The sequence below is a fragment of the Schistocerca cancellata genome, chromosome 11 (assembly GCF_023864275.1).
Source record: "Schistocerca cancellata isolate TAMUIC-IGC-003103 chromosome 11, iqSchCanc2.1, whole genome shotgun sequence".
Classification (NCBI taxonomy): domain Eukaryota; kingdom Metazoa; phylum Arthropoda; class Insecta; order Orthoptera; family Acrididae; genus Schistocerca; species Schistocerca cancellata.
The window spans coordinates 89,037,890-89,061,645 of record NC_064636.1 but is presented as its reverse complement, the minus strand read 5'-3'; the positions used below and the strand labels follow the sequence as shown (position 1 = coordinate 89,061,645).

The 23,756-nt window shown below is 41.5% G+C and overlaps 1 protein-coding gene across 1 annotated transcript in view; it reads left to right on the top strand.

The window, feature by feature from the left end:
- The window catches only part of LOC126108977 (heat shock protein 60A), a 67,216-nt gene that overhangs the window by 41,565 nt on the left and 1,895 nt on the right, over positions 1 to 23,756 (top strand). The window contains exons 6-10 of the mRNA XM_049914378.1: positions 745 to 913; positions 4,283 to 4,490; positions 8,771 to 8,926; positions 11,693 to 11,849; positions 20,929 to 21,107. Coding sequence (XP_049770335.1) covers positions 745 to 913; positions 4,283 to 4,490; positions 8,771 to 8,926; positions 11,693 to 11,849; positions 20,929 to 21,107 — 869 coding nt within the window. The remainder of the gene's footprint in view (positions 1 to 744; positions 914 to 4,282; positions 4,491 to 8,770; positions 8,927 to 11,692; positions 11,850 to 20,928; positions 21,108 to 23,756) is intronic.

Here is a 23,756-nt window from a genome sequence, read left to right as displayed (position 1 = left end):
CGTTGTTGCCGCATATCGGCAAACGGCGGAAGCAAAGTTGTACACCTTTTGTTTTGACATTCGCCACTAGCATTGCAGGTGCAGGCACAGTCTTGTGTTGTGTGAGAGGGAGAGGGAAAAAAAACCAAAGGTCAAGTTTTATAAAACAGTAGCTATTAAAACACTACATGATAGTCAGTGATTGGCTACAGATGACAAGAGCCACATTTAGTCTTTCGTAATTAGTTTCTTAGAGTGATGAAAGGGTGTAATGCACTGAGAACACTCTGATAAGACAGAAGGGCCATACCTACCTTGCTGCTGGAATGAAATGGAAGGTGGTAGAAGAAACTGGAATAAATGCACGGTAAGGATGAATAGTGATAGGGACTACAGCTCAGAGTGTGAGACAGGAGAGAGAATTTGTACTATCAATGAAATTGTTAGGCTCAAAATAGGCTGATGTGCAAAATTGTTCTGCTGTTTGAATTGTGTTCCTATTCTTTTCAGTTTGTCCTTTTGCAGTAATATATTTGAATTATGTAACCCAAATGTATATTCTAGAAATCTTCATTCAGTGTAATTCTGCATGTGAAGATGGTGGCAGAACGTATAGGAGTTACGTGAATAAAGTGTTAAAATTTTGGGTGCTAAATGCTTTACTCACTGTTAACTATTTGTACTGTATTCTTGTCATATAGGTTGTAACTCTCCCCATTTACCAGTTCAAGATTCATTTTTAATGGCTCTGGTTTTGTTTTCCAGGTGCTAAAGTAGAATTTCAGGATGCATTGTTGCTACTTAGTGAAAAGAAGATATCCAGTGTTCAGTCAATAATTCCAGCATTAGAACTGGCTAATTCTCAGCGCAAGCCCCTTGTGATAATTGCTGAAGATGTCGACGGAGAGGCACTGAGTACGCTCGTTGTTAACAGGTAAGAATTGTTATTGAGCTCTTGAGTAATAGCTACAGGTACTTCTTTTCTTTCTAATGGGGGGGGGGGGGGGGGGGGAGGATGATATGTAAGAGAAAATGCTTTACAAAAATGAAATTACTTCAGAATGTTGGTATAGTTATGGAGTGGTCCTTATTGTTAACTTCCTGTTTGCTATAGCAGTAGTTTCACTTTAATAACTTTACTATAAGTTAATGTAAAGTTATTGGTGACCTGCATACTATAATTAATGCTCTGTCTTCCTCTGCAATCTTTACCACCCACACTTCCCTCCATCATGAAATTAATGGTTTCTTGACGCCTTAGGGGGTGGTCCTATCAACCAATATCTTCTGTTAACGAAGCCATCGTTGTACCTGCCCCTCTCCCTCCCAATTAAGTACTTCTTTAATTAGTGATCTGATATATCCCATCTAATTGTCACCATTCTGTAGAACCACATTTTGAAAGAGTTTTTTAATCAGTACTGTTCATTGACCACATATCACTTCCTGTAAAAGCTACACTTCAAGCAAATAACCTCCAGAAAACACTTCAATTTTTATTAAGTTAAAATAATTCCATGGTCAGAAAGCATCTTGCTATTGACAGTCTGCATTTTATTGCCCATTGTTATTTTGCTGCCCATTTACGCTTGTCATCCTTGCATTACTGTTGTTGTTGTACCTTCCTTCAAAACTGTCCATTCTGTTCTACTCCTCTTTAAAGTCCCTTGCAATTTGACAAACTGTAATGATTTGCAAATGTTTCCACTAAGAAGGCTATTATGTCCCAATTCAGCATAACTGAAATATTTTGCAGTTCAATGGGAAAGTATGGCCTAACATGTCAAACAGGCATTGTAAAGACTTCACTGATAAAATGGCATTGTAAAGGTGAAACATTGGCTCAGAAGTGTAGTATTTTAGTAGCATAAGTGATCAGAATGCAAGAATCCAAGGCTGCTGCACAAATATGAGTCATTCACAGAACTACTGTGCTTAACAAACTGGAATTTGTGTTAAGGCACTTGTTCATCAATAGTGACCCGTGTCAAAAGTGAAGTCCCACTCTGTGACTAACCATTCAATGGGGTGGAATAATACTGAAACATCGCCAACATCTGTTGGTAGAGTCCATGCTTTCAATAACGGAGCAGAGAAATATAGAAAATAAGTATTTTATGAAGACAGGTATCTTGAAAACAATACGGTACATAGATTACAAAATAAGAAATAAGTAGTAAGAAAGATTGTAACTTCTCGGTCTACATCTTATAATGACATTGATGCCATAAATAATGGATATTTGTAGCTTTTCCCCTCACCATTCCATCCACCACCTCGTCACTGTAGTCTGAATCAGTGCAGTCTTCATGGTTGTCTCACAAAGACAAATCAAATAAATGTCTTGGCACACAATTTTGTACAAGAATACATTTAGAGCCTGGACTTGCACTCGTCTAGTGCTTTGTAATGGAAATCTGTGCTTTTCAGCTCTGTTTTTAGTGACTTTTCCCACCCTTGAAAAGTTAATTTTCTTTTAATGACACTAGTAACTTTGTTACTGTAGCATACTCTTTCATATTGTAGTAAGCATAACTACGCCTGTGGTGTGCACCAGTCTTGAAAGAACCTAAGCCGATGACATGGTGAGGCTGCTTTTTCTTCTTTCCAGGAGTCGGTAAAAATATGTTACCTGATCCAGACCGTTTGGAATCATTACGGCCCATGTCTACAGCTTCAACTTTTGCAATAATGCGTCTGCTTACTACTATTTTGCACTGATTCCAAGAGTGTTTGATGTCTGTTCCACTATTTCATTGGCAGGAACTGATGGCTCTCCATGAATGCTTGCATATTCTTTCTCCTGCACGTAAAAGTCAAGATTTCTCTGTAGTAACTTAAGTGCCTCGCTGTCTAGCTGCACACGTTGACACAAAGGATTGCAAACAATGTTTTTTCGAGTATCAGAATTTTCTAAACCGCAGTGAAACTAAGCGCAGTACAGCACAAGCACATGGTAGAAATGATACACAGTGCACATTGTTAATGTACACACAAAACAAAGCCGGCAACACAGGAGCTTCGAAATCACGACCAGCAGCGATTACCACACTGGGATTAGTTCATGCCATCCATACACCTAGTGCCTCGTATTCTTGTTCTTCACTTGTTAACCCTTTAGAAATGAATACGTCAAGTGCAAAGTTTCGGCAGCTTGGGTGTAAAAGGCCAACAGTATAGTAGTCGGCAGATGTAGGTGGCTGTTATTGACTGTTAGTAAGGGTGTCGATAATGGTATCCCTACAACACCCCGGAAGAGTTACTTGCACATATCTTTTGCGAAATCGGTGCAGTTGGAAAATTTATTTGGAAATTTAAGTGAAAAGAGGGGAAGCAATATGGTACTACACTTCAAAGTGGTTTGTGGGGCATATATGTAGATCATGTGAACCAATGCAAAATAAACAAAAAAATCTAGTATAGTGGTCAACATGTAGAAGGCATGTTTGTGGGAAATAAGATTCTTATCTTTTAAACCATCAAGATATATGTTTCCATGCTTTTCTTAGAAGCCAGGAAGTTCTTTTCACTAACCAATGGGCTCTCTCTCTCTCCCCCACCCCCCCTTTTCCCAAATTTCGGATATAATATTGGTTTCAAAATTTGACAAATAATTACAAAAAATACCCCAGAGGACTTTGAGTATAAGATCCTGCTCCCAAGTGGAACATTCAACAACAACAACAACAACAACACATGCATGAACTCAAAACATGTTAAACATATTGTTAAGGATACTTTGTATACTGTCTACATACCTGAACAGATTAACTGAGAAACCATAATGCCACTGGTAGAATTTAAGTGCATTTTGTCTGGGTTTGGAAATTATCTGTTGGCGTAACTTAGGACCTCTGTTTTCTTGGAAACTGCATTAGTACCACAGCTCTGTAAGGAAACATTTCTGTGTTGGTTGAGGGCAGCATTTGGTTACATGTGTGAGTATTAATGGAATGTTGCCAAAACAGATTTGTTTTGTTAATTTCCATTTGAGAGTTGGAAACGTGTGTTCCAGTTTCAAACATTGGAAGTTCTTGTTGCACCATTGTTATAATATTGTAAACATTGGTAAAAGTCAGTGAGAGTCATGTCCTCTCACTGCTCTTTCTTTCTTTCCTTCCTTCATTCTTTAATTTGTTTCATTCCTCTCCTTGCCTGATCTTTCTTCATCCCTTTCCTTTTTCTTCCTTTTTTTCTGTTCTCTTTTGATACTAAGACTATCCTTTGTATTCATAGGTTATGATGCTACGATTTGTTGTTGAGTTTCTCCTGGTTTTGTTTAGTAACATAATTACTGTTGTAGGTTGAAGATTGGTCTTCAGGTGGCAGCAGTGAAAGCACCAGGGTTTGGTGACAACCGTAAGGCTACACTGCAGGACATTGCAATAGCGACGGGTGGCATCGTATTCGGTGACGAAGGGAACCCAGTGAAGTTGGAGGACTTGCAGCCGTCCGATCTCGGCCAGGTCGGAGAAATTGTCATCACGAAAGATGATACACTTATGCTCAAGGTATGAGACGGTAACAGAACCTCATTTTGAAATTGAAATTGCTGAAGTGTGTTATATGCAGTACTGCCATAGTAACAACAGGATAGATCGCTGCGTGACACACGGACCCGGTGTTGACAGACAGGCACCCGTTGCAGGTTTCAGTGTGTCCTAGCGATGTATTTAGGGGAACAGAATTTTTCGATCATGCAGCTATCAAATGTGTTTTACTGTGCATACCAACACAATTCTTAAGTTGTACAACCAAGTTACATGCTCTATCAGAGCATTGTCAAGGGAACTACACAGATCCTTTAAGGGTTGAGCACTAGTTTCGCAGTCAGCCGATTGTCGAGTTGGTAGAAGACTGCCTTTACCACTGGCACCATCAGATAGAAATCATATTTCGATCTCAACCTCTGTGTGGCCATTCTTTCAAATAGCAACAGAACATGACTACCTTCGTTAGAAACTTGGGCATCTGCAGTGTATAGTTGGAACACTGACAGCAATGTTCCATCTATAACATAACACACAATCATTGGAAATGTAGTTAATGGAATTCTACAGTCATCTCTGACAAAGATATTTGAACTGTTAATAACTTCAACACTTGTTAATAGAGCAATGAAGAATACTATCATGTCTTTACAATGATTGTCTAGTGCTTCATACTTTCATTAGAAGTTTGAACATCTTTGTTGACAGTATTGTGATGTGACAAACACACAGTTCCCCTTGGTTTATATTTCACACTTATGAGCTTTTGTTGTATATATTTAAAAATTGTAGGCTTTTCTTAATAATAATAATAATAATTATTATTATTATTATTATTATTATTATTATTATTATTATTATTATTATTATTATTATTATTATTTTAAGTTTCTTTGTTTTGGTACTTACTATATTAGCCCTTTCTTAACCCCGTGGCCTCTCTGCCATGAGTGAAACTCATTGTAAAGTTAGGCCGTAAACAGTAAGCACGAGCCTGCCACACAGTTGGTGTAGACCACATGTACACAAGCCAAGCCTGGTCCCTTAGTTCAGTTTCGGGTACTCCTTCATTGTATGAACATGAACATGTCAGTTATAAATCCCTAAAGTAACTAAAGAACCCATATTCCCATGTCATGTCAATAAAAAGAACATCTAAAATTGATGATAGTAGTGATAAGTGCGTTGTTATATGGACAGTGATAAGTGCGTTGTTATATGGACAGTAATTCAGTAGATTCTCCCAATAGTATTGTATTTCCTGCCCAAAAGTGCAAGGAGATTCATCATTGAAAATGATTCCCAATGAAGACAGTAGCAGTCATGGGAGCAATGGATTTGGAAAGAAATAACAAGACAAAAATCTGGGAGTGTATGCCAACTCTTGGGGAAAGAGCACTAGTTTTAGAGCAAACTTCTTTATATATAATGTCTGACAGTGTGTTTTTGGACAATATTGTTGCTGAAATGAACCAGTACACAGAACAAACATTGATCAGTGAAAATATAAGAAAGAAAATTGATAAGAAATTGATCTTTGCCAATTGTAATGAAATTAAAATGTAAGTTGCATTATGTGTAATAATAGCTCATGTTAAAAAACAGGTGTACTGGTCTAAAAGAGCCATCATAGAAGCATGCCACTAAAATTATTTTTAAATTTTGTAACTAATGATTTGACTAACAAGATGATAAATTATGTAAAGTCATACCTGTGATAAACTATTTTAATAAAAAATTCATAGTAGTACATACAATGAAGAGAACATCACGACTGACAAATTGTTAATGAAATTGAAGACATGCATGTAGTATAAATAATTTCATCTCTTGAACAGTCAGATTTGCAATAAAATTCTGTAAATTGCTGTAATTTTAAAATATATTAAGAAATGATAGAGATCTTGATTACACTGCATCAGAAAGTTAATGATGAAGTTACCGAAGTCAGTACTAAATAAATGACACACTTTGCATATGGATAAGAGGTAGTCTTTGCAGAAATTGTTTACTTTAGTTGACAATGAAACAGATGTTGTTGGGACAGTACATTTTAATAGAAAAAATTGGCAGGAGATTTTGTTAAAACAAAATTTAGGATAGGGGAGTGCATAATGAGAAGTTGCACTGCCATATTAGTGTTGAAGTGGAAGAATAAACGCAATATCCATATTATTTATAAAAAGCATGAAAGTGTGGAAATGACTGAACAAAGTGAGTCAATGAAACTCTACCTTCAAACCAAAATGTATTGTTGTACAATGGGTATTGACTGCCAAGCTGAGATATTAGAAGGGTTTCCTTGTCATGAGGAAATACTTGAAAGGGTACAGAAATTCTTTTTATTTGTACATCAAACCATGAAAAGTTAAAGATAGAATGTAGCAATATTATGAGAAGGAAAGTTGCTACTCACCATATAGCGGAGATGCTGAGTCGCAGATAGGCACAACAAAAAGACTCTCACAGTTACAGCTTTCGGCCATCAAGGCCATCGTCAACAATACACACACACACGCAGAGGAATTTCATTCTGAAAGCTAGCAAAGCATAGCTCTGTACCTTCTGTTGTGTATCTGATGACGCAGTGCTGCTGCCTTTTGGTGAGTCGTCTCAATTGTAGTTATTGTTTTCCAGTTTAAATACCATAGATTGAATCCTATAGATAGCTATATGGATTAATAATTAATAATATTTATCAAATTATATATGTTGTAGCCATATGAGGGTGAATCAAATATAAGTGGGATATTTTAAAAAAAGTCATTTACCGAAATACTAAAGGCAGTTTGTTTATTTTGCCACATAGTTTCCGATTTTAGAAATACATTCCTTCCTTGTGAGAAGGAAGGTAGTTTTATCGCAGAATCACAGAAAGACGCTGGTTGTGCCAAGAGCCAAGTATGCACAAATTCCTCTGTGCCCTCGTCGTCTTCAAATCGGTGTCCTCCCAGGTCTTAAAGTGGTTCAGACAAAAGGAAATCGCACAGCAACAGATCAGGGCTGTAATGAGGATGATAAAGTTGAGTCCAGTGCATTTTCTCTAGATTTTATCGCAGCATTTGTGGAGACCATTACAGCCACGGCATGGGACCTGGCATTTTGTGGAGGGGGATGACCTATTGAATTGGTTGGTGGCATCTTTTGTGGCCACATGCATCTCTTCACATTTTTTGATAGCTTGTGGTAGCACAGCATTGATTATGTGTGACTCGCAAAAAAAATCAGTGAGCAAGATGCCTCACTGATGATAAAAAAAGAGTGAAAGAGTTAACAGCATCTAGCCAACGCAGTTGAGTCTTGGGTTTCATTGGGGCTTCATCACCGTTCCTCGGCCACCCTTTACTGGCGTGTTTGTATTCGGGAGTGTAGTGGTGGTGACATTCTGGATCTCCTTCTTTAGCAAACTTTGCTGTAAGACAGACTGCTGACAGACTGACAAACGTCTCAACTTCTGATTTTCAGTCAAGAGAAGGATCAATCTGGAACACACCGTATGGAACTGTGTCATTTGTGATGATAGCTTGACAGCTCCCATAAATCATTCCAATCTGTTCTGCTGTTTCTGATAAACTTGCCCGTCAGTTGCCTTGAAGAATGTCTCAAACCGCACAGATGTTTTCATCTGTAATGCTGGTCAGAGGGTGATGATCGTATTGCTTATTTTAAACTTTCTCATCCACCCTTGAACTCTTTATGCCAGGCACACACACGCCCTTGATAGTGTTGGATAACTGAATGCTGCATTCAATCTCTGGAAAATATCCGACGATTGAACTCGTTCATGAGCAAGAAATTTTATAATTACGCATTTTGCAGTGGAGGAGTGCATCTGTTTATCAGACAGTGTTACTGGCAAAGCCATTGAAAATATGTAATAGCTGGCTCTCCCCTCACCCAACAATACTGGAAGTGTAGGTCTGGTGCTACCAACCGCTCAGGAACAAAAATCCCATTTGTATTTGATTCACCCTTGTACTTAAGCTCCAGCATCCTTGTGCCTGTAGTTGAAGCCACATTGTTTTTTAAATTGATAGCATGTTAACTAGAAACCAATAAATACAGCTGAATGGATAGTGGAATTAAAAATATTTTGTTGCCTCTGTGGAGTTCTTAGCAATATATCCCCATTCTGTTCCAGCCCTCTGTAAGTAGTTACGTAGGTGAGTAGTGCGTCACCTTTCCTCATTTAAATTGGTTCCTAGTGTGAATTGGGAGTTAAATTTCAGTTTGAGCACATGTTAAATGGAATAACATTGCACCTAACAATTGACTGTCAATATTCTTTGCCACATTAACAGGGCAAGGGCAAGAAGTCGGACATCGACAGGCGTGCTGACCAGCTCCGCGACCAGATAGATTCGACAACGTCAGAGTATGAGAAGGAGAAACTGCAGGAGCGGCTGGCCAGGCTCGCTTCTGGAGTCGCAGTCCTGAAGGTCGGCGGATCCAGCGAGGTCAGTAATTGCAGTGTGTGGTCCCGAGCAAAAGTTTTAATGTCCTGTGATGGAGTAATCAGTGTTATTATGCAGTGCATAATGCAGATATTCAGACAAAAAGCAGTTGCTCGGCTTTAAAACATAAAACACTAATTTTAAACAGAGTAGGAAGTCAGTAGTTCAATGAGACAAGAATGCAGAAAGGTTAGATCTCAAAATAAGCAAAAGGCCCAGGGGAAATCTTCAGATACGACTGAAGCATTCGGGGAGGAGTTCTGTTTGAGAGAAGAATGCTAGCAGCTTTTTGTATTTGGAGGGGGTGGGGGACTTATCCTCATCTCAGGAAATGTGAACACCATATATCCAGTTCTACAAGATTTATTGAGCAGTTGAATTCTGTGACTTGGTCCCTTGGATTTGTTTGTGAGCTTTGATGTATTGTCTCTTTCTACTGTGGTTCCTCTTAAAGAATCCTTGATTCTAATTTGTGAAAATCAGAATATGGAACTGACAAAGCTTGGCCATCATGTGCTGCTGATGTCTACATAGCTTCTATTAAATGACAAATACACTCATGATCAGAAAAATGGACACCTCGAACAATTAGAAATAGGACATTTCTGTAGAAATGATTAGCATTTGAACCATGAAAGCCTCCTCGCTACTATAAACCAAAGGAATGACTTGAGCAGATGTGCAGTATGTCACACAGATGTTACACGAACCATAATGTCAAATCAGTGAGTTTGAAAGACAGCACATTATTGGCATGAGAGAATGTAATACATCCATCTGGGAAATTTCTGCTCAAGTTGGACGAAGTGTTCAGGCAGTGCAAATGGTGTGTGCAAAATCGTCACAGAACGTGACGAGGTAGGTCACGTCACGCCGCCCAGACCACTGCTGCCGCTGCCACCACCACACACACACACACACACACACACACACACACACACACACACACACACACACACACACAAGAAGATTGACACCTCATCCAAAAGGCATTGCTGGACAGATCTGCATCTTCCTTGGCTCTGGTGGCTGCAGTGGAACACCATAACACAGTGTACACTATCAGGGGTGACAGTCTGTCACAGTTTATTACAGCTCAGGTTATGTGCACATCTTCCATTTCTCTGCCTACTTTTGACAAATTTGCAGAGCCATGCTAGATGGCAGTGGCATATGGAACAATGTCACTGGGGGCAGGAATGGCATCAGATAGTGTTTTCGGACTAATCCAGGTTCTGTTTGTTCAAAAATTATGGTATCATTTTGGTTTGCCACAGACTGGAAGCAGCATCACAGTGACTGTAGTCACACAAGACATACAGTGCCAGCTCTAGGCCTTATAGTGTGGGGTGTTATTGAGTACAACCACAAATCAGTCAGTGTGTGTTCAGGGCACTGTGAGCAGTGTGACCTACATGAATGACATCGTGTGACTTGTAGCTATATCCTTCATACGCAACACCCCAGACACCATTTTTTTGGCAAGACAATACACGGCAACATGTTGCTGCTCGAACATGTCTTTTGTGTCACAGGATGTCAGCCTTTTGCCCTGGCCCACCAGATGCCAGACTTGTCTCCAGTCAAAAATGTGTGGGATGTGGTGAAACGATGGGTGCAGCACTGTGAGCCAGTGCCGACTACCACAGATGAACTTTGAAATCAGATGAATGCAGCATGGATGGCTGTACTGCAGGACACCATTAGTGCCTTAACGTGCGTTGATACAATCACACGTGGAACAATTTAATCTTGGCTCATGGTGGACCCTGTGCGTACTAGGCAACTGGACATAATGTGTGTTTTTCTGAACATGAGTGTGTATGAAAAAACTGATGGAGTGGCTAGAGAGACTCCATTACCCCACTGTCACGAACTTATTTATGGAAGATTTTGAAGACAGTATACTTTGAATCGTGGTTTTAAAACATACCTGTTTTTGGAGGAATGTTGATGTTTTTGATGTGGCCTTATGGAATTCACAAAGGGCAGAACAATGTGTAATTGTGCTCCAGTTTTATGTTTTTCTAGTAAGCTTGCTTTCCCTCTCTGCATACTGTCAACCCCCTCCCCACAACCATTACCATGGGAGAAATGTCACCAGTCTGTCTAGTGACCTCTACAGCTTGGCAGTTAAGTGTTGCCCCTTCTCACCCTACCCAGCCAGACGGCATGAAATGTCATCGGGATCTGGACTGTGACTAATTAGCCAGAAATTATAACTAAGACAAGTCAGTGGCATTCCTCTCTGTCACCACCTTCATGTGCCATGGGGTGCTAAGGCATGTCTTACTCCCCACTTCCCCTATTGCCCCATACAGTGATACATGGATCACACTGTATCGCTTAACTGAGTGTATTTTGTATAATGATAGGAAAGAAGCAGCCTGTTCATTAATAGATCCATCCCTAAATTTTGTGATGAGGAAAGATTGTTTTGTGTGGCATTGACCAACATAAACTGTTAAGTACATTTAAGTGTGTGCAAAGGATGGCCAGCATACCCAGTTACTGGCCAACCCCAATGTCCAGGCTCACTCTTCTTTCACCATTCCTGTATTTTCATTTTAATAGTGCATCATAAAAACCGTAATGTAGTTTGTTTTACTGATGTGTTCTGTCACGAGCATGGGAAAGAGCAAATGTGATTTTACATACCTTTTGACATGTCAGCATTTTATATATTTCATCCACATTAATCTGGTAAAGTATTTATAAAGGAACTGGAACTCTTGAAGAGTTAAATTAACTGCATTGACTTTGTTGCAGGTGGAGGTGAACGAGAAGAAGGACCGCGTGAATGACGCGTTGAACGCAACACGAGCGGCGGTGGAGGAGGGTATAGTGCCCGGGGGTGGCACAGCACTGCTCCGCTGCAGCCCGGTACTCGAAAAACTGAAGCCAACCAATGCTGACCAGGCAACAGGTGAGTGTGTACATTTCTAATCTGGCCTTTATCTGCTTCTTCCCCCCTGATGTTCACCCAATATCTGTAATAATGCATTACCTCTTTGCTGTAATGTGACTGGTGGCCAAAGAGGACACTAGTGTTGGTGCAGAAATCGTATCACTGCAGGAGGGGACTTAGATGAATGTGTCATATTTCTCTCCACATAAGATTTTTATGAACTCAAGCTCTACACAACTACCACGGGGCCTCAGCCTTGGCAGCATTTTTTCCCCTTCTGTGCTGCATGTCAATCCGCTTGCTGCTCTCTACTCCCCCCCCCCCCCCCCCCCCCCCCCCCCCCGCCCCTGCCCCCTCCCGTCTTGGGGAACATATCTGGGAATGTTCTACACTGTCTGTAGCTGACATTAGTCTCACCACTGTTCTGCATTCCTTTTTCCTTTCTTCGTTCACCTTCTCCTATCCTCCCTCTGCTTCAGAATTTGAGGGTCCTTTTTTTTTTCTTCTTCCTTCCATTGCACTCCTGAAGGCAGCCCCACGCATCTGACGCGTAACAGGTGACTGGATAACATGTAATTCCCAGCCCCGGGTCGACAGGTAGGGCTCGCACGTACCCTGTAGCACAGGCCAGGCCCAGAGGGGTGGTTATCTGAGCTGCTACATTCCCAAATTGCGCCAAATGGAGGTGTGAACAGGTACCTAAGGTGTGTGCGCCCCCTTGTGTAGGAGGACCCCAGTTGGAAAGAGTGTGCAATCAGAGACGCTGGCAGTCGTGGGGAATTTTCTCACAATGAGCCGATCATCTTCACAGTCGACATCTACAAAACAAATGGAATGAGGCTAATGATTCACTCTCCTAGCTGCACCACGGTTCCTCGTGGTTTTACATATTGAAGGCAGTCAGTCCTTCACAATGGTAAATCCATTTATTGTTCAGAAAGGTGTTGATGCAGTTGCTGGCCTTGTGAAATCGTGTTCTTGTTTACGGAATAGCACTTCGCCTTTGGAAACTACTACTGGTTCTCGAGCACAACTACTGCTTGCCGCTTCACTTCTCCACGGCTATACTGTTCGTGTCGAGGCCCGTCAAACACTTCATTCTTCCTGTTGTGCTATTTACACTAGGCTGCTCGATGGTCTGACAGAGGCCAAAATCCAATTGTGCCTTTTTAATTAGGGTGTCATTGCCGTCCATCGGCTGATGAAAAGGGTAGATCCCTCTCGAGTGTCCACACACACACACTTTTTTGTCAAGTTTGATAGAGTGGTGGTTCCGTCCAAGATCAAAGCAGCCAATGAGGTTCTCATAGTCTAACTGTACATTCCGAACCTATTGCACTACCACCAGTGTAGTCATTTCGACCACACTCGAATGTCTTGTCGACACCTGGCCAAGTATGTAACCTGTGGTAGGGATCCACACCAAGGCGATTGTCCACCTCCTCTCTGCTGTATCAATTGCAGTGGCGACCGTGCCACTTCCTCTGGAGTGTGTCTCGTGTATCTCGATGAGCAGGCTCTCCAGGAGACCCGGGTAAAGGAAAAAGTTCCTTACCCAGTTGCTCGCAAGTTATTGGCTAGTTGCAAACCCTGCGTTCTACCGTCTGGCATTTACAGTACTGTTCTTGCTACATCTTGCTCCGCGTAGGACATAGCCACACACACATGCGACCTCAAATTCAGCTCTGAGGTTGTGAAATTACCCAGTGTCGTGGTAGTATTGCAGTCCCCTCGTCCAGCTGTGCAACAAACTATCAAACTCTCGCCTCACTCAGTGAAGTCACCAGCTACGTAACCGGCAGGCTGGAAAGGACAGAAAGAATGTTCCTGTGAAGACTTCCTATGACCCTCCAGCCAACCGACACCTGAGAAAAAGTCCAACAAATGCAAACGGTCTTCCCCTTCGCCGACTCGAAGGTCCTGTTAGGCGGTGTCGCCGTGTGATACCTCGCCCGGCCGCCCCCCGTGTCGCCGGTGCGCACCGCCGACTATTTTTCTGTGGAGGACTCTGCAGGCCGACAGTAGAAGAAAGCTGACCCTTCTGTGGGCCTCGTGGAGCAGGATCCTCCTACCTCAGTGTCTTGTAGCAGGAAGTCTTTGAAGGCTTCATTTTTTCCTCATCGTGACTCTTCCAATGAAATGTTCACAGCCTTCCATCCAACAAAGAGGCTTTATGGCTGCTTTTAAAATTGCAGCGTCCTCGCGACTGCTATGAGCTTTTGCATTTCTTCCTGGTCCATTTTGTCGTTCAGTGAGTTTGCGTGGACCCCGGGCCACATCGGCATTCCAGGAAAAGAACGTGTCGATCGGTTGGCCAAGCAGGCCACCACTTCCCCACCCCTGGAGTTTAGTCTCGTGGAAAGAGACCTCTGGTCACCCCTACATCGCAAGGTCCGCGATGTCTGGAGCTCTGAATGGTCTGTCTTGAACACGCCAAATAAGCTCCGCATGGTAAAGTCGTCCACAGCCGTATGGAACTCATCCTTGAGGAGCACGCGTAGGGACTCAGTTGTTCTTTGCCGTCTCCGAATTGGACATAGGTGGTTGATCCACAGCTATCTCCTTCGCTGTGAGAACCCGCCCAAGTGCCGCTGTGCTGCTGGGCTGACAGTGGTCCATCTTCTGATGGACTGCCCCCTTGAGGCAGTCCTTTAATTTACCAGCTGCACTTCCTTTAATTCTCACTGACGATGCCCCTATAGCTGACTGAGTTTTACGTTTAAGCTGTGCAGCTGGGTTTTATCACTTGCTCTAGTGTGGGTGCTCTCGCATGATTTCTCAGGCTACATCCACTCCAGTGACTTTTGTGACGTGGATACCAAAATAGTGTCTTTCATGGTAACAAGTTGCGTTGGTACCTGTATCGACACTTTCCAGTTGGAGGTTCTTCGTTTGTAGTTAAGTGGTTGACCTTTTACCTGATCTGTCAACCATTGTAGTCTGTTTTACTCTAGTCAACTATTTGCTCTGCTCCTTTTAAGTGTCCTCTGTTTTGTGTTACTGCGGTGTTCATTTTAGCTCTGTACCCCTTGGTGTTCCCTCCCTCTGGGTGCAGAGGTTGCGCTTTTACTGTATAAGCCTTTTACAAGTATGTCTGTTTGGAACTGGGGACTGATGACCACGATGTTTAGCCCCCATCAAAACCAACCAACCAACCCAGTCCATTTTGACCTTCCGCCCGAGGTCGGCATTCCATCTCGTGGTGGAGTCATGCTGCTAATAAAGAATGATGTTCATAGCAAACCCGTCTCCCTGACTACCCATCAAGCTGTTGCAGTTTGCCTTTTCCTTCCTCACTTGACCTTTTCCCTTTGAAACCATTTACATCCCTCCGTCATTCGTTGTCTCCAGGGCCGACTTCCTCCAGCTTATTGGGCAGCTACCTCACACGTTTCTGCTGCCCACCGTCCCATTTGAGCTTCTCCCAGAACCTGTCAGAGAGGTGTCCTCTTGGCTGACCTTCTTTAATCAACTAAACGTTTTCTGCCTTAACACAGGAGTACCCACATTCCTTTCAGACTCCTCGCACACCTATTCCCGTGTGGACCTAACCTTCCTGCACTGCCCCATCGTCTTGAGTGGTCTGTTCTGTCACCTACTCAAGTGACTATTTCCCGTGTCATGTCAATTTGCTGACTCCTACCCCACCTCTGCCCACCCAAATCGCAGCTTACTAAGGCTGACTGGAGGCTTTACTCCTATCTGGCGACCTTCTACAAACAAGGCTACCCCAGTTCTGATGACCAGGCGGAATATCTTACAAACATTATCCTTACCGCCGCACAATGTTCCATTCCTAGCACTTCCTCTTTACCACGCCATGTCTCTGTCCCGTTGTGGACTGAGGCGTGCCGCAATTAGTGCACGGAGATGTGCTCTCCACATTTTTAACAGTCATCCTTTGCTGGCAAACTGCATTCATTATAAACAAGTGTGCACAGTGTCGTCACTTTCTTCAGAATAACAAAAAAGCTAGCTGGATTTCATTCACTAGTTCTTTTACGGTTCCATTCCCTCTTCCGACATGTGGGCTAAACTCCGATGGCTCTCTGGGATCAAGATCCATTCCCTAGTTTCCGGCCTGACTGTAGCAGATGGACCTTAGTGCTATCTCCAATACCTTGGGCCACCGTTTCGCAGAAATTAAGAGTTCCTCCCACTATCACCCTGCTTTCCTCCATTGGAAACTAGTGGAGGAGGCTCGGGCGATACCCTTCTCTTCTCAGAATTGTGAGTGTTACAGTGCCACCTTTACTGTGAGGGAGCTAGATCATGCTGTCACTTCATCCAGATCCTCTGCCCCAGGGCCAGACGCCATTAACATTCAAATGTTGGAGTACCTTTCTCTTGTGGGCAAGCACTTTCTGCTTAATACGTACAACCGCATCAGGGCAGAGGGCAAGTTTCCCAGATGCTGGTGTGAAGCCAACAAAGACTGGTAAGGACAAACAGCTTCCTTCTAGCTACTGCTCCATCTCTCTCACCAGCTGTTTTAGCAAGGTGATGGAACATAAGATTCATACCCAGCTGGTACGGTAGCTTGAGTCTTGCAATTTACTAACCACTTCACAGTGTGGATTTTGAGCTCCCCGTTCTGCAGTTGACCATCTTGTCACTTTGTCCACCCATGTCACGAATGGTTTCCTGCGGAAATCCCAGACTGGACATGTTTTTCGATTTGGAGAAAGCCTAAAACACCTGCTAGAGGACTGGTATCCTCGATACTCTCTACACGTGGGGCTTCCGTGGCCACTTCCCCATTGCCTTGAAGAGTTTTTAAAAGACCGAGGTTCGAAAGTATGTGTGGGTCCTGCCTTGTCAGGCACCTTTATCCAGGAAAACAGTGTGCCTCAGGGTTCAGTCCTGAGTGTCTTCTTTGCTACCGCCATTAACACTATAATGGCTTGTCTCCTGCCGGGCATCTCCGGCTCCCTTTTTGTTGACGATTTTGCCCACTATTGCAGTTATTCATAGACCTGTCTGGTTGAGCAGAGTCTTCAGCAATGTCTCAAATGTCTTTACTCGTGGAGCATCAACAATGGCTTGTGTTTTTCCACTGACAAAACCGTTTGTATGAACTTCTGGCACCACGATTGATTTCTCCCACCATCTCTATATCTTGGGCCTGTTGCTCTCCCATTCGTTGAAACTACGAAATTCCTGGGGCTCCTGCTTGATAGGAAACACTTTTGGTCCTCCCACATGTCTTACCTGGCAGCCCTCCCTTCATGGGAATAAGCCCTGGGTTATTAAGCTTGTCCCAGCAGCTTGGATGACCGCCTCTCTCTCCCTCCCTCAATGTGAGGTCATCTTAACTAGGTTGCGTATGGGGCACTGCCTTTTTAGCCGTCGCCTTTTAAGTGGTGCTCCCCAGGCACTTATGTGCACAAATTTTAACTGTCCACCATTTCCTGGTAGAATGCTCTTTTTTCACCAGTTACGTTCACGTTTGAGAGTGCTGTCTGAGTTATCGGCAGTTTTAGCAAACGCATAAGCTGTTGACCGTGTTTCTCTTTACCCATTGTAGCAATAGGGTGAAGGCCATTTAATTTTTAGTTTGGACCTCCATTTCTCTAAGGTCTATTTTATAGACCTTTCTCTCTGTTCTTGTTTCTAGCTGTCTTCACTTCGACAAACTGCCTATTGGCTTCTGTCTCGGGTTCTTCGGCTGACGTTCATCTAATGATTTTTCTGATGTTTCGCCAGCACGAGTGGCTGGCATTGTCAAAGCTTCACCCTCCATTGCCGTTGGTGAACTGGCAATGGAGGGTGAAGCTTTGTCAATGCCAGCCACTCGTGCTGGCGAAACATCAGAAAAATCATTAGATGAACGTCGGCCGAAGAACCCGAGACAGAAGCCAATAGGAAGCTCGTCAATAAGTGGCCACGAAAGCCTTAACAATTGTTTTTTCTCTTCCATTGTTGGGGTTTGACATGCAGTAGTTTTGAACTCCTCTCTTTGTCTTCATGTTTCACAGTTTTGGCATGGGTGCATATGACCCTAGTTGTTTTTGTGCCACAAAAGAAAATAGAATAGGGGATTAATATGGAAGTCCTTCCCCCTGCCCCCCGCCGCCGATCTCAAAATTTTTTGGGGAAAAATGCTAAAAGTTGTCTGGAAATCGGGGAAATATCTGGGAATTTCACTTGGGGGAAACTTGTGGCAACCCTCCCTGCTAATATGCCTTGTTCAGTTTATTCATGTTTCTGAATCACAGTTTTCAGATATGATCGTGAATGCAGGTGGTGTTTAAGTTATTTGTTTAAAACTGCCCTCTTATCAATTTAGGAATCTTACAGTGCACATGTGGTTCATTGCTTTACTTTTGTGTTCATTGTTTCTGTCATGAAATATTTGGGAACCCATTAAACACTGGCCTCAATCACCGTTGATGGGGCAGCTGGACCACTGTCTTTAAGATTTTCAAAATCCATTGCTTCATAATTGTGAACACAATAAATTTGTGTGGTGTTTGTGAGTCTTATTACAGGAGATAAAAATTAGCAGATATACAAAAAGTTTTAGTGAATTCTATTTTTATTCCAAATTTAAAAGAATGCACACATTTCATACATATAATTTGGAAGTGTTTTGGTTATAATCCACAAATCACAATTTGGATACCATCAAGACATATATTTTCAGTTTGTTTTCCCCCCTCTGATATTGAATCCATTTGCAAATGTGTATTGGGTGCAGTGATATGTATTAGAGTAGGTGGTATATTTTCAGTAAAATGGTAAGTTCATTCCAAGAAACTGAGAAGAATGCATGTTGCCACAAGAGAATTCTCTAATTAATGAAAGAACAGTTTTGTTCAGCATTCTCCCAGAGCATTAAAAACATCACTCTCATCAAAATTTGCCATCTCATAACTACGTAGAGCATGAGCAATGGGCCAGCAAAGATACAGGTAGCAGACAGAAGAGGTACAGGACTAGCCACCTGAGTGGCAACATGCGAAGTGCTGTGGAGTACACATATTTCAGAATTGAAATGCTATGTGGCATTACACTGTGGAGACCCTTCCTTGTGTAGTCCTGGCAGGAAGTGTAACTGCCACCCATAGTCCTTTTTGGGCTACACCTAAAGTGTGTTAATAATGAAGGAGAGTTGAGACAAATGAAATTAAAAAATCTGAAGCTTTGTGCTTCTATAATCTGTGCATATCAGAACACTCGAGACAATTGATGAACACTTGTTCCAGGAGACACCGTGCAGTGGTGTAATTTTTTACATAATTATATTTTATTTTCATTCAGGGTTTTAAAAAAATGTTTGTGATTTTAGTATAGCTTCCACTACTGTTAAAGAAAAATTGGTTTGTAATTTCAGTTAGAGTTTAGAAACCAAATTAAATCTTTTGTTAATTTTTGCCACAGGGAATAGAAGTTTAACAAGTTACTTTACACTTACTCTTCCAACTTGTGCTGCGCTAAAATAGCCTGGTTAGAGGACCATTGTGTAAGACTGCTCATTACCGATTCATGGAGTTGTTAGGTGTAAGATTCTGTGAATGCATGTTTCATGGGTGAAACATAGGATTAAAGGTTAAATTATTCATTGCTTCAATACCAGCATTTCTTAGCTGCTTGTATTTAACTGAAAAAGATTATACAGTATACTTCCTCAGGCACTATCATCCCTGAGAAATTTTGTCGAGCTACAGTTTACAGTGAAACCTCGCTAATTGGGGCAAGTCCCAGTGCAAATTGTGGAAATGTTTTCTATAATAATTATCTAGGACTATAAATAAGAATATATAACAGGATATGTATTGGTTAAATGAAAGATATATAAACTAAACTGCTTGAAAAGAATTTTGAGTTATATGTCGCCTAAAGTTTTCCTTGAACCAGTCAGAATGTACAGTCTGATGATGAGTCTGTCACAGTGATGATAGGTGGTGCCAAGTAGAGCAGCCTCTGTTCTTCCATTTTCTCTCACCAGTTCCTTTCCTTTTCTGCACTGCATCCTATAGGTTGCTGCTCGTCTACCTGTTTCCTACAAAAACAAATGTGCCACAATGGACTAGGGACCTCAAAGTTGAACAGTCGAGGGCTGAGGTCTTCTGGTTACTGAATAACTGTTCGGTAACCTGAGCTTTTCTGGTAGCTTTGTAGATGACTGGGAGATGCTTCATAATGTTTTAGGTTGTCCCTGGGTTACGGATTTCCCAATTTCGGGATTTTAAACTGTGCGTGTCATCAGTACTGGTGCACAAGACAAGATTCATTGCTTACTTTACATTTAGGTGCTGAATTGTCTTTCCTGTCACCCTCTGAGTTGTGGAGGTGAAAACTAGCCAGTTTTGTGTGTGTTGTAGATATGTGCCAAAGAAAAATCTCTCTCTTCTTAAATAGTCTTCAGTTATTTACTGTGGGTCCCTATGCACTTTTATCTCGGACACTGACCCGATTACAGTATTTGAACAGGTGTCCAATAGTAGCCTTGAAAACTGTTTGGCCTAATTTATCTGCAAATATTTCTGCCACAGCCTGCAGTTGTTTGTACCAACTATACACGGCATCATGTATGGTGTCAGTTGTCCATCTTCATTTTCTAGCTAGTGTGTCTTATTTCAGCACACTCTCCAAAGTTTAGTGAGATTTTGTTAATGTTGTAAAAAGTCAACATGGCAATTAAAACATCTTTCATAACAGGAGAACTGGCTCGGATATTACCAAGCACTCTTATTGTATCATCTAAATGAAATGGTTTATATTTGTTCTTGACATTCATCGTGGTTGCTGTATTGTACTTTAAAAAATTTCAATCCCATTTTAAGCAGCCACAGAGACAGAATTTGATACAACTTGGCCTGAGAGCTTCAGCAAGCAAACAAAATGGACTTTGACTGTGTTGCATGCTTGTGACCAACAAGATCTGTATGCTATTTCACAGGTAATGTGCATGGGAAGGGAAGGGGTGCTTTCAGCATTTTGCAGCGTATGAGCTAAGCAAAAATGATGATTGATACAATAATGTGGCATTTCACTTTGCAATGGAAAATCTGCCCAAATTATTGAGGTTTTACTGTAATCATGGAAAGTGACATAACCAAGCATCTTAATGAGTGTTACTGTTTTCAAACAGGAATTGAAATAGTGAAGAAAGCCCTGCGTATGCCATGCATGCAAATTGCAAAAAATGCTGGAGTGGATGCTTCGGTCGTCGTCTCGAAGGTGGAAGATGCCACGGGAGACATGGGTTATGATGCTTTGAACAATGAGTACGTTAACTTGATTGACAGAGGCATTATTGATCCCACAAAGGTGAGTGAAACATTGTCTCTCTCATATGTCTGTGCAATTTCCTTCTTTGTGTACTAACAGATTGCAGTGTTTTGTTGCACATGGTAGTTTTGTATTTACTATGGTAAATTTACATAACATTTTTCATGTCAGTCGTGGAATGTTTCTCTTTAATGGAATCCAGTGCAGTACTAATCTGTCTGTCTGGGAATAGAGGGAAATATTCGATAATGAATTTGTCATTAGCGCACCTTGGGTACAGCTGTCAGTTTGAGCTGCTGGACAGTTACCCTCAGTTTTCATTCCAGGTGCGAGATGAAGTGAACAGCACTGTAGGCTAGACTGCTGCAATCTCGGCAAGTGAAGGAGTGCAGCTTTAAGTCCTACACACAAATTCATTGTACGAGTGAATGTTTCTCAACTAATTGATAGTGCAGGAGGAGACTGGGGCACAGACGAGCTCCCATCTGCAGCTACAGTACTACTATTAACCCTTTCGCTGCTGTGGGCATGTATACACGTCTTGCTCCACCATTCCCCACCATATATGCGCTTTGTTATGACCATGTAATTTCAGATTTGCAGATATGGAAATGGGTGTATTGAGTGTGACAATTGGTCTGATATAAAAATCAATTACTCGAGAATGAAAGGAGATACTGTTCTGCTCTCAGTTTTATCTAAAACTTGAATATCTTTCTACATCTCACATGTTTCAATGTGCGAGTTAAAATCAGCCACATGCAAAGTTTACACAATGCTTTTTACCACTGCAAGCTCTTTAAAATAATGTGCAGTGTTTTACGCAATTTGAAGCAGCATAGTAACTTTGACAAATAGTAAAAATCAATTGTCCTTTTCTTAGGCGAAGATACTAGACTGTAAAATGTGCAAAACTGAAACTTATTTGGGAGATACCGAATTCCCTTTCCAAACTCTAAAGACACTGTAAATGATAAAACTAGTTTGTCAAACTTAGTGTTTCCTGTCAACAGGTTTGTCAAACAAGTGTATATGTGTACCAACAAAAGTTTGTCGGTTTTAACCTCACTTTTGAAGCAGCTGTGGATATTGTATCGTTAAATACTCGTATTTTGAGACTTGTGGTAATGACTACCAATGCAGACAAGCATATCTAGCATTGACTCTAGCATTGTGTATAAAAAGAAAAAGAAAAAAAGATGCCAGTGCAATGATAAATCAACTTTTATTTTTTAGTTTATTGCACTCCCACTTGCATGTTGTGTATCAAATTGGAATGTCTTCTTATAGTATTCCTTTGTAATTTATGGCCATAAAAAACACCACCACCACTACTATTTTAGTAATTGCCAGTGTATTTTGTTTATTAATATAACCTTTTGAATGTAGTTACAGTTTTCACAATTCTGGAAATTCAAGATACAGTGAAATAAATTCAATAAAAACTCTTTCTCATCAAAAGTGCATTGTGGAAATTTGACAAACTACATCAGACATTTTGTTAACATGGGGCAGTCAATCAGAATTTATATTTCACCCTCCAAAGCTGCCCACTCCCAAATCACAGCTCTGAATTTCTCTGTCCTGAAAAAGAACAGTGGAAGCTGTAACATTAATGTTTAAAGTCTACAGTATACGGATACAAGTTGAATCAATGGCCTATTTCTCAAGTACTGTTAATAAAGATATTGATACATTCAGAGGTTTTCTTAAAAATGTGAATCACAGCCAGTGTGGTAATTTCTATTCATTCCTCCAGTATATTTCATTCACAATTTATATTCAGCGTTGCTATATGCAGTTCATGATCATTTGTTAGTGTATGAAGATTGATCCAAAAGTAAGGTTCCCAAAGTGGAATTTATTGGTGTAAGAGAGTTGGTTTAAAAGGGTCTGCAAGGGAGTTGCAAAGCAGAATTTGGCAACATTCCCATGCACAGTAGCTCCCCATTCTAAATCCTAACCTTCCCCACTTCTCTCAAATGTTGCAATGTTCACATATCAGCTATCTGCATAGGAAGTTGTGCTTGCCGCTACCATCAGGTTTGAAATCTGTGCAGTTATTTGGTTTTTAAACACGGTTGGTGGTCCACATAGCCAATCGTCATCAATTGTGCGAAATTTGACTAAAGTGTGTAGCTCTTAAATATGTCTGCAAATGGTGTAGGGAGTTATCTGCTGCTTGCATTCATAATGAAGGCTGAAGCTGAAGACCTTCCACTTCAGACAAGACTGTCAAAAAGGTTGAGAGACTAATGATCAAAGGATCACCATCCGAGAAATAGCTCTTCGGGTTACCGAGATTTCAACTAGCTCAGTTGAGACAATTTTATGTGAAAAATTGGCGATATCACAAGATGTGTGCGTGGTGAGCGCCACAAATGCTTCCAGAAGACGACAAGCAGCAGTGGGTTGATTGTGCCCACCAATTTTTTCAACAGTGTCTGAAAGATTACTCTGCAGTTATGCTTAAGTGTTTGGCAGGGTATACATACAACCACTTATATTTCTCTACTGCTTCAGTATGTGGAGAAAAAATGAACCTCTAAATCTTTCCATGAAAGCTCTGATTTGTCGTATTGTATCACAAAGGTCACCTCTCCCTGCAGAGGAGGTGGAGAAAGTTGGCAAATGTAACTTTATGCACAACAATAAACGCTTTTATATTAATGATTGCCATCCCCATTC